The sequence below is a fragment of the Euprymna scolopes genome, chromosome 7, assembly GCF_053919585.1.
Source record: "Euprymna scolopes isolate OS-2025 chromosome 7, ASM5391958v1, whole genome shotgun sequence".
In the NCBI taxonomy this organism is placed as follows: domain Eukaryota; kingdom Metazoa; phylum Mollusca; class Cephalopoda; order Sepiida; family Sepiolidae; genus Euprymna; species Euprymna scolopes.
This window is the reverse complement of record NC_136488.1, coordinates 147716893-147729878: the sequence shown is the minus strand read 5'-3', so window position 1 is coordinate 147729878 and position 12986 is coordinate 147716893. Positions and strand designations below refer to the sequence as shown.

At 26.3% G+C, this 12986-nt stretch overlaps 1 protein-coding gene across 1 annotated transcript in view; it reads left to right on the top strand.

The window, feature by feature from the left end:
- LOC145280365 (uncharacterized) overlaps positions 1 to 12986 on the top strand; it is a 171919-nt gene that overhangs the window by 101239 nt on the left and 57694 nt on the right. Inside the window, exons 17-19 of the mRNA XM_080132136.1 lie at positions 2307 to 2499; positions 4288 to 4444; positions 9136 to 9402. Coding sequence (XP_079988262.1) covers positions 2307 to 2499; positions 4288 to 4444; positions 9136 to 9402 — 617 coding nt within the window. The remainder of the gene's footprint in view (positions 1 to 2306; positions 2500 to 4287; positions 4445 to 9135; positions 9403 to 12986) is intronic.

Here is a 12986-nt window from a genome sequence, read left to right as displayed (position 1 = left end):
AATTCAAAAGAAAGTTAGATTGTGGACCACACTGAATCCATCATCACACTTTTGTGTTTTGGTGTTGTCTGGCGTACAAGCCTTCATTCCTTATTTCTATAAAGAAAGGACACTGACACCTAGCATGATTCAAAATATTGTTTCCTGATGTGTTACTCGTCCTGGAAAACGGTTGTTTGTTCCTCTGAATTTAAATTCAAAATGGAATAATGTAAACACATTAAAAGGTATTTACAGCTTCTCTTCCATTTTCGGATTTTTAATCATGTCAAAACGCACTTTATTTTTCTTTTGATGGATTGATTGTTGCTATTTTTTCTGATGAGTAAAAGGCAAAATGGATTCACTGATTGATATAATAATTAAGTGATTGATTTGTGCTATGAAACAGATACTGTCAAGAATTGTAAATACCAACTGAATTAAAGGAACAAATTATAAGATGGTCAAAATCATAAACTTTAGAATATAGACTTTTGTTATTCATTCATTATATTGCTCTGTAATTACATTGAGCTTCTTAAGTAATGATTGGTATATATTATAAAGAAATACACTATATTTCCACAGACATATAATTATATATATATATATATATATATATATATATATATATATATATATATATCTAGTCATACGATAGCATGTGTGTTATGACCTTCCATTTCTTGTAATAAATAATTTTACTTAGAATATTTTGATAAGTTTTGGTTTCGGTTATAGCTGGAGGAATTGAAGTTATATATATATATATGGTTACGGGTTCGAATCAAGCCGATGCACCTAAGTCATATGGATATATTTTTTCATTTTTGAAATCGAAAGTTTATAATATTTAAGAATTGATAGAAAATCTACTCTATAATAATATATACGAAATCTGCATAAATTCAAACATCATATTTAAGTGTATTTTACGACAAGGCTACGCCGGGGGTCCCTGCTAGCTTAGATACTTTTGCAGTTTTAACAAAAGAGCTACAATAATATCAGAGTGTCTCCATTTACACTGAACATCCACAGAATGCCAACATCAATATATTACACATGAAAGAGTCCTCTGTAGAATTTCCACAGGTCCCACTTATATATATATATATATATATATATATATATATATATATATATATATATATATATATATAGTAATTGAATAAATTACTTGTTCCTTGATTGGCCACTTTAAACGATCATCAAGTAACCTGAAACGTAAAACGATCTTGTAGTTGATTTGTGTACTTCTGGTTTCATGCTACCAACCTGCAAATATTATTTGCAGAACACTGCTGTAACCAGGAGTTTAACTAATCTGTTTTATCTTTAAATAAACGTGGTTTTTCTCATATATTAAAAAAGAACATCTTTTTAATTATTATTATTTATTTAATGTTGTTTTCAATTTTTAATTAATTTATTTTGTTATTTTATTGTGGATGTTTTTTCGTTTGTTACTGCTTTGATTGATGATTTGTTTTTGTTTTTTGAGTCCTTTGTTCTTATATATGTGTGTGCGTGCGTGTGTGTGTGTGTGTGAGTATAAAAATAATTTGACAATTATTTTTATACTACAATTATTTGTTCGGATTTCTTTATTTTCATCTGGATTTAATTTGCAAAGCAATTTTTTCTGTGCGGCTATAGATGCTTGCATGTTTGCTAATATGATTTTGTGATTTTGTTTGTAGTTCTATAATTCATGTGGCAGAAGATGTATTTATTTAATAAATGTCTACATTTAGCTATGAATTCATGCTTTTTGTTAAGTAGTTTATACTTTTGTTTTTGAGCTTATAATTTGGTATGCTTCCTCCAAACACAACCTACAACTTCTCGTATTTATGCTGTTTAAGTGGGTAATACTTTGATGATTTCCCAGCTTATGCTAGTGTTGATGTTTCTATCTTTTTAATATCTTGTACTGTTTTTCTATGTCTGATTTACTTAGAGTCATCATTAAAGCACTCTTCTTCATTGTTAATGTTGTTGCTCGTAGTAGCTTTGTATACAATATTATTTTTCAAGCACTTATTTATCAAAGGGCAATTGTTCCTGGTTTTACAGTAATGTAAATTTTATTTCTGACTTTATTCTTTTTATTACTTTTGCCTTGGTTAATACTGTTGGTATTTCCACTTAAATTATGGGTTTCATTATAGCTGTTTAGTATTTTTCCAATATATTTTTATGACATAAAGTTTCTAAATAATAATAATAATAATAATAATAATAATAATAATAATAATAATAATAATAATAATAATAAAAACACAATAATGTTAATTCTTATCATTTTAATTTCATTAAAGGTAGCATCATCCGTTCAATGTTAAACGCCATGAAGCCATCTGGAAAACTCAGGGGAGTTATTGTCCCAGTCAACATCAAGAAATACGTCCACTCAATTATCGGCCCACACGTTGAAATGAGCATCTTAAATTATATGTCCATGGATACCATCTATGAGTACGTTCCCGATAGGAGAATCAGCATCATTCCAAGGTATAATTGCACTCATTAACACCTATTTTATTTATTAAATATTTGATTTTTATACGGAAATTTGCTATACAGTTTTATGTAATAATAAAATAGGTTTGGGTAACAAAAAAACAAAAAACAAAAACAAATAAACTATGTAATCAGTTCAAGTGAAAAAAATTGTTTTTTTTTTTTTGTTTTTTTCATGAGAACTTAATTCTATAACGGGTACGTACAATATTTATATTTAAAAAAAAGTTTTTTTTATTTTTTAATACCTTGATTAAACTAAACAAATACCATTAATGGTAATAATTTATCTAGTCATAAGGGAGATAACTTACAACTTACAAATGCAAAGGAAGACGACAAGATTATAATACAGTCTATCTCCTTAATACGTCAGAAAGATACTGTTAATAAAGGTAAAACATAATTAGTAAATAAATCTTTTTGTCAGTTTATTAACAAGTTAATTAATTATTAAAAGTTATAGTTCATCCAAACTTTGCAATCAAATACCTCCACACTACAAAAACTGTAGCTAGAAACTATATAAAAGCCAAGTACGTCCATAGATGGAATACTGCTGCCATATATGGGCAGGAGCTGCTAAAAACAGCCTATCCTGCCTTGACAGAGTACAAAATAGACTTCGTGGCTTAGTGGGGGATGCCCCTTTTCTCTTCCCTGCAACCTCTCTCCCACAGAAGAGACGTTGCAAGCCTATCTTTGTTTTATCCTTATTTCCATGGCAGGTGCTCGTCTGAACTCCAATCTTTTACAAAAAATACCCGTCTAGCTAAATCCACTGTCAAAAACTTTCCCCACTCTTTATCTATGCCTAAATCAAAACGTAGATTCCATGAACAAAGCTTCTTTCTTAGAACTGCACGCCTGTGGAACTCTGTTCCGTCTGCCTGCTTTTCTCCTGACTACAACTTGGATGTCTTCAAGTCCAACATAAACAAATTCCTGATGAACCGCCCCCTTAAGTAGACACTTTAAATATCCACACTAACGTACTGTACTTACAATAACCCTTATCCCTGAGTGGCTTCCGGGCCTTGATAAGTGGTGAACACCTTGTAAAAAAAAAAAAAGATTAAGATCTGTTATAATATTAAGCCTGAGTTTTATTTAGCAAAAGTAAGTAAGCCTAACCACTTCTCTTATTTTCTTATATAAGGAAATCAAGATAACGTGAAATGAAGTATTCCTTCTTGTAAAATATTATTTTTGTTAGGCTGTTAGTAATAGGGCTGTGACAACCGCATATTCTTTTCATTGTTTTGACTCTTGAGTCAAAATATCCGTTGATATCTTATATGCTTTTATATAGAGTGATGTGGTTCTCGGTTAATTTACTGTGTCTAACTATGTCGGATATATACTCGAGAGTACAAAACAATGAAAAGAATATTCTGTTGTCACAGCCCTAGTTATTAAATATAGTCCTTCATTTTGAAAACAATTTCTGTTAAGGTTTTATACAATGTAGACCATTGTTTTGTTAAAAAAATCTTTAAGACTAGAAAGCCGCCTGGCATTACCCGGTAGTAAAATATGTTTAAATATGATAGTTTAATATGTGCAAATTTCGTATTTATTATAGAGTAAATTCTCGATTGTTTATTATATTGTACCCAATATATAGTAGCGATTTCAAAAGTTTAAAAAAAAAAAAAAAAAAAATGACTTAGGTGTCGTCAGCTAGAATTGAAAACAAAACATTTAGCTCTCGAACGGTATTTTGATTTAATCCTTCATATTGCAAAATATTTAAATTTCTTTAATTTCTCTTTGCAGAATAAGCGCTGGCATGAGACTGAGGCTCCAATCTGCTGACAAAATCACTATTAACGCTGGCACAGAACTTAAAGTCAAAATGGAAACCAGAAACATCACTCTTACAGTTAATAAGACTAAAAACTCGATCCATTTAAAAACTTTCATCCCTCTTCAGGTGAGAAATAACGATTTTATTACAGTGTGTCCTTAAATCAAAAGCGCATTATATATATTCTAAATGAATAAACAGAAGAAACATATAACGGACACTTTTTTATGCCTATACTACTACAGTATAATCACGTTGATGCATCGGTCCTCTTCAGATCACCAAAGTTAAGCAAGGCTTAGTCTGGCCAGTACCAGATGGGTAACCATTTGAAAATTCTAGCCATTGTATGTGCTTTCCGCTTATCTTGGTATTGTTTCTATTCGTTCAGAACCTTCACTTGCCACTGATATTTAACAAGGCTGACTCAGGAGAGATGTGTTTGGAGATTGTGCAACTCTTGTCACAAACAAGCACCCTTACAGTGGGCATCCATATTGCGTGCGTGTTATTTTGTGTGTCACGTTTACATCTTTTTTCTTCTGAGTGACTTTTGTTTAATTGTTATGACCTTCCATTTCTTGTCATAAATAATTTTACCAAGAATTCTTCATAAGTTTTGGTTCCGGTTTCGATTATAGCTGAAGAAACTCAAGTATATATATATATATATATATATATATATATATATTCTTAATAAGTTTTGGTTTTGGCTTCGATTCAAGCTGATGCGCTCACGTCATATGAATAAAATCTTTTAGTTTTTAAATCACAACTTTAAAATATGTAAGAATCAATATAAAATTTACTCTATAATAATATATACGAAATCTGCATGAATTAAAATATCATATTTAAGCGTATTTTATGACCATGCTATGCCAGAGTTCCCTGCTAGCTTAGATAAATACATTTGCAGTTTTAACAAAAGAGCTACAATAATATCAGAGCGTTTCCATTTACACTGAACATGCACAGATTGCCCAACATCAATATATTACATATGAAAAAGTCCACTGTGGAATTTCCACAGGTCCCGCTAGTAATACATAAACACCAAGTTAAAAGGTAAATAATAATAATAGGAATAAGAATAAGAATAACAACAATAATATAGATAACTTGTGTTTGTATATTTTTTCCTGGATCCTTTCTAAATGCCAGACACAGCAAGCACAGCAAATTCATGTGTCGGTTTCAACAAAAAAACATGCAGATGCAAGTCATCTATAATATTCAATGGCATATACCTTCAAGGAAAAATGCTCCGCACGCACACACACACACACACACACACACACACACACACATATATATAAGTTATAAAATGTATATGGCGATTAAGCTACACTGAATATTCCGCATTTCATCCACTCTAGGACTCTTCAGGCTTATGCATAAGCCTGAAGAGTCCTAGAGTGGATGAAACGCGGAATATTCAGTGTAGCTTAATCGCCATATACATTTTATAACTTACTAACTAGCTCTACCTATGTATTGAGTACTTTTGAAGTAAATACTTAAAGTTTACGCATAAATCTATATTTTCGTATATTAATTTTATGTGAGTAAATTAAGTAGTTATATACATATATATATATATATATATATATATATATATAAGATAAATGTTTAAATTTCAACAGTATTTCTCGTGGTTAACGGTGACCGAATGGATTAGGTTCTTGCAAATAAATTCAGAGATGGATTCTGTTGTCGGGTTCGAATCTATGTGTTAATCCTAACACCCTGCACTGATGATTCTAAAAGGATGAAACCCTAGTGTCTGTAGGCATTTAATAATTATTATAGTAAATAATTATATATATATATATATATATATATATATATATTAACCTCGTTAAATTTAATTGGTTACTTAACCTCGACTTCATATATATATATATATATATATATATATATATATATATATATTTATGGTCTATCCTTGGACCTTTATTATTCCTGATATTCATAAATGACTTTTCTGATAAAATTGTTTCGGAGATGGGTATATTTGCCGATTACACCACCCTGTATAACAGGCATGTGGGGAAAACAAATTAATATATATCTAAGGAAATGGCAGAAATACTAGAAGATGACCTCCAATCTGTAGTGGAATGGGGACAAAAATGGATGGTCACAATCAATACTGCCAAGACTAAGCTTGCTTCCTTCAATAACTACAAGAAACCTTTTCTACCACCAATGGCAATGGCCAAGAACACATTGCCTAAAAGTACTTTCTTTAAACTTCTCGGCCCAACATTTACAGGGAACATGAACTGGAATATATACATTGAGAGCATTGCCAATGCTGCTGCAAAGAAGGTGGGCTCTGTCTTCTGTGCCAGAAAACTACTTATGCCTGAAATTATCCTGTACCTCTATAAGGCCACCATTCGCCCATGTATGGAGTATTGTTGTCACATTTGGGCTCGTGTATCTGCCGCGGTCTCTCACTCCTGGATAGGGTTCAAAAGAGAGTCACCAACCTGATAGGTCCTGAACTGTTATCTTGGCTTCAACCTCTGTCCCATCAACAAAATGTTGCATCCCTCTGCCTGTTCTACAAATACTTTAATGGTGAATGCCCTGACGAACTGCAAGCACTTGTGCCTCTTCGACGTGACTACCCCCGACTAACCTGATAAGAACTAAGTCCCACCCCTTTACAGTAGAGATCCCTAGGTGTAAGAAAGCCTTTTACTCCAATAGTTTCTTCTCCAGAACTGCAAGTCTTTGGAACTCCCTTCCAGGATACTGCTTTCCCAACTGTACTTATGTGCAGAAATTAAAATGTAATGTGAACAAACATCTTTCTACTCATCTCTCTTCATAATGCCCCCGCAAATTATGTCTCCGATAGTAGCCCCCTACTTCAAAGTGGCACTTGCCTTGTTTGGGGTGAAGATAGAATACATATATATATATACATATATATATGTGTGTGTGTGTGTTATATATATGTGTTTTATATATATATAACATATATGTGTGTGTTATATATATGTGTTATATATATATAACATATATATATATGTGCGTGTGTGTTATATATATGTGTTATATATATATAACATATATATATGTGCGTGTGTGTTATATATATGTGTTATATATATAACATATATATATGTGCGTGTGTGTTATATATATGTATTATATATATATAACATATATGTGTGTGTGTGCTATAACATATATATGTGTGTGCGTGTATGTGTTATATATATGTGTTATATATATATATATATAGCATATATATGTGTGTTATATATATATATATATAACATATATGTGTGTGTGTGTGTGTTATATATAACACATATATATGTTATATCTGTATATATACTAGCAAAAGTACCCCTCGTTGATTGGGTTCAAAAACAGCCTACAGAAAATAGACTCTGATTTATGAAAGTATGATAGGTTATGAAAAGGAAGGGTTGTAAATAGATAGCCTCGAATTTGGGAGTATCAAAACCAAAGCAAAATATGATAAAAGTAAAAATAAAATAGATAAACCCCATAATTTATTATACCATACCTGTTCACACTGAAACACTTATCACAATATTCTGTGGATCTATATTAAAAAACCTTGTTAAACTTTGTAACATATTTCCATTCTATGGAGTTCAGGCGCGAACGAACACCCCATAATTTTATTATACCATATTTCTTCAAACTGAAATATAATTATCAAAGTATACTTACGCAGATAGATATGAAAAGTCTTTATTAAAGTTTGTGCCTATTTCCATTCTATGGAGCCAGGCGCGAACGCAGACCCCACAATTTTATTACACCATCCCTATTTAAGTTAAAACATATTTATCAAAGTATTCTTATGTACATCTATATCAAAAGCACTTGTAAACGTTTTTTTTAATTTTAAAATTTTTTATTTCCATACTTTGTGGACCAGGCGTGTACGCAGACCCCACAATTTTAATGAATCATCATTACGCCAGATCAAACATACCCATTTCTGTGTCTCGATACATCTTCTATCATTATATGTGATCAGTTTTCTATAATAGTCAACCATATAGGAGCCTATTCGTGACCAGACACACACACAGACGTTCAGCTTTATATTATATATATATATATGTATTTCTGAAATTTTTAATGGAAATTACATAAGATTGCAGTGTAGGTTAACTCCCTTTATCTTCTGGCAGCCATATTCTTTTCAATAATTAGATTTTTTCATTCAGTTTTCTAACGAGAAATCTCTTTAGACTTGGGTCTAATTTAATATTTTATGCTTATAATAGCGTTTTGACTAAGTCATCTTGGAGGTGTTTTCACAACGTTTCAGTCAATATAACCTCCAAGCTTTTTCAGGTGTATCTTGTCGGGAACCTGCATGTAATTTTAAACAGAACCCTTTATTTAATTCACAGCCATGACTGAATAGAAATCCTAAGTAATTTGCCATTATATTTTTGAGTGCCGCCCACACTGAGGATTGAACCTTCAACCTCCAGAAGAATGTAACTTAAAACTGAATTTTACCAAGTACTTTATCCATTACACCACGTGTTCTTGTCGAATCCAAATAATACGAATAATTAACCCTCATCTAAAAAAAAAAAAAATCTGAAACATAAGTCTATTTCTTGTTCAGTTTTTATTGATTCTTGCACATATTCTTTTATAGTGAGGATCCAAAGAAAAACATTTCTCAGACGTTTATAAATATATATTTTTTGAAAGTAGCCCTTGTTCAATGTTATTTTTTGTACCTACAAATACTTATTTTTATAATTATATTTTTTGTTTAATGTTGTTTTTTTAAATAGATTTCTCCAATGGCTACTCTCGAAGTTATTCCAACCACAGGCAGTACACTTGGTGTCCCTAAAAGAGTCTACAATAAACGCAACACACCATCCTTGGATGTAAAATCAGTTCCTGTAAGTGGAATTATGACGTTTTATTTGATAAAACATTTCCGATATTTTCATTATTTTAACACACACACACACACACACACACACACACACACACACACACACACACACACACACACACACACATATATATTATGTATGTGCTTGACTCGGAGGTTAAAAGAATAACTGTGGAGAGTTGTATGTTTTGGTTTCAATATGTATTATATTATTTATATATATGTTTTATATTATATATATATATGTATTATATTATATATATATATGTATTATATTATATATATATGTATTATATAGGCATTATATTATATATATGCATTATATGTATAATATATATGTATTATATATATATATGTATAATATTATATATGTATAATATTATATATCTATTATATATATGTATTATATATGTATATGTACTATATATATGTATTATATATATGTATATGTATTATATATATGTATTATATATATGCATATGTATTATATATATGTATGTATTATACGTATTATATTTATGTATTATATGTATTATATATATGTATATGTATTATATATATGTATTATATATATATATGTATATGTATTATATATAGGTATTATATATATATGTATTATATATATGTATGTATATGTATTATATGTATTATATATATGTATATATATTATATATATGTATTATATATATGCATATATATTATATATATGTATTATATGTATATATATTATATATATGTATTATATATATATTATATATATGTATATATATTATATATATGTATTATATATATATTATATATATGTATATATATTATATATATGTATTATATATATAATATATATATGTACATATATTATATATATGTATTATATATAATATATGTATATATATTATATACATATAATATATATATATTATATATATGTATTATATAAAATATATGTATATATATTATATATATGTATTATATATAATATATGTATATATATTATATATATGTATTATATATAATATATGTATATATATTATATATATGTATTATATATATGTATTATATATATATTATATATATGTATTATATATAATATATGTATATATATTATATATATGTATTATATATAATATATGTATATATATTATATATATGTATTATATATAATATATGTATATATATTATATATATGTATTATATATAATATATGTATATATATTATATATATGTATTATATATAATATATGTATATATATTATATATATGTATTATATATAATATATGTATATATATTATATATATGTATTATATATAATATATGTATATATATTATATATATGTATTATATATAATATATGTATATATATTATATATATGTATTATATATAATATATGTATATATATTATATATATGTATTATATATAATATATGTATATATATTATATATATGTATTATATATAATATATGTATATATATTATATATATGTATTATATATAATATATGTATATATATTATGTATATGTATTATGTATAATATATGTATATTTATTATATATATGTATTATATATAATATATATATTATATATATGTACTATGTATATGTATTATATATATGTATTATATATATGTATATGTATTATATATATGTATTATATATGTATTATATGTATGTATATGTATTATATATATGTATTAGATGTATGTATATGTATTATATATATGTATTAGATGTATGTATATGTATATATATATATGTATATGTATTATATATATATTTATTATAGTATATATTTATTATATATATATGTATTATATATATGTATTATATATATGTATTATATATATTATATATCTATATATCTTATATATATTATGTATATATATTAAATATATATATATGTATTATTTATATTATATATCTATATATATATATATATGTATATGTATTATATATATATATTATATATATTATATATCTATATATATTATATTATATATATGTATATGTATTATATATATGTACTATATGTATTATATATATATGTATTATATATATGTATATGTATTATATATATGTATATGTATTATATATATATATGTATTATATATATGTATATGTATTATATATATATATGTATTATATATATATGTATATGTATTATATATATATGTATATGTATTATATATATATGTATTATATATATATGTATATGTATTATATATATGTATATGTATTATATATATATGTATTATATATATGTATGATATATATGTATATGTATTATATGTATGTATATGTATTATATATATATGTATTATATATATGTACATGTATTATATATATGTATTATATATATGTATATGTATTATATATATGTAATATGTATTATATATATGTATTATATATATGTATATGTATTATATATATGTATTATATATATGTATATGTATTATATATATGTATTATATATATGTATATGTATTATATATATGTATTATATATATGTATATGTATTATATATATGTATTATATATATGTATATGTATTATATATATGTATTATATATATGTATATGTATTATATATATGTATTATATATATGTATATGTATCATATATATGTATTATGTATATGTATTATATATATGTATTATGTATATGTATTATATATATGTATTATATATATGTATATGTATTATATATATGTATTATATAAATGTATATGTATTATATATATGTATTATATAAATGTATAGGTATTATATATATGTATTATATATATGTATATGTATTATATATATATATGTGTATTATAAATATGTATATGTATTATATATATATGTATTATATATGTATATGTACTAGATGTATATTCATTATATGTATGTATTTTATGTATATATATGTATTGTATAATATATATATATATATATATATATATATATATATATATGTATATGTATTATGTATGTATATGTATTATATAGATATACTAGCAGTTCCGCTCAGCTTTGCTTTGGCCCTATGTACTGTTCATAACTTTATGAGCATAAGTATATATTAATATACACATAAATACACCCCCACACACACACATATATATATATATATATATATATATATATATATATATATATATATATATATATATATATATATATATATATATACTAGCTGTTCTGCCCGGTTTTGCCTAGGGCCCTGTGTACTGTTCATATATATTTCATATATTAAAAAGTGTAAATATATAATAGGTTTCCTTAACTACCATAGAGAAACGTTGGTAGAGACCGCAGACGTCAATTTCTTTTAAATTTTGACCCCAATTTCTATCCCTTAACATTTATTGTCTTAGGCTCAAATTAAATTCAAATATTTGACCCATGTCCAAGTAACATATATCTAGATATCATGTTTTAGACTCAATATAGGCTGAGGAGTTTTGTAGAGTATGCAATGGTAAACACTGTAAACGATGACATCTGGCCAGAAACATTTTCGCCAAAACACTGATTAAAAAGCTTGGTGCATGTCTGAATACTTTTTATGTAAAATTTCAAATGTTTAGACAAAAAATTGGCTGAATAGTTTGCTAGAAATCGCACAGGTCAAATCTTCTGAACTTCGAGCACTTGGCAGTCGACTTTTTGGCCAAAACCAATTAAAAAGCTTGCCCTATCTCTGAATACCCTCTATGTAAAATTTCAAATGTTTAGACCAGAAATTGTCTTAGTAATTTGATAG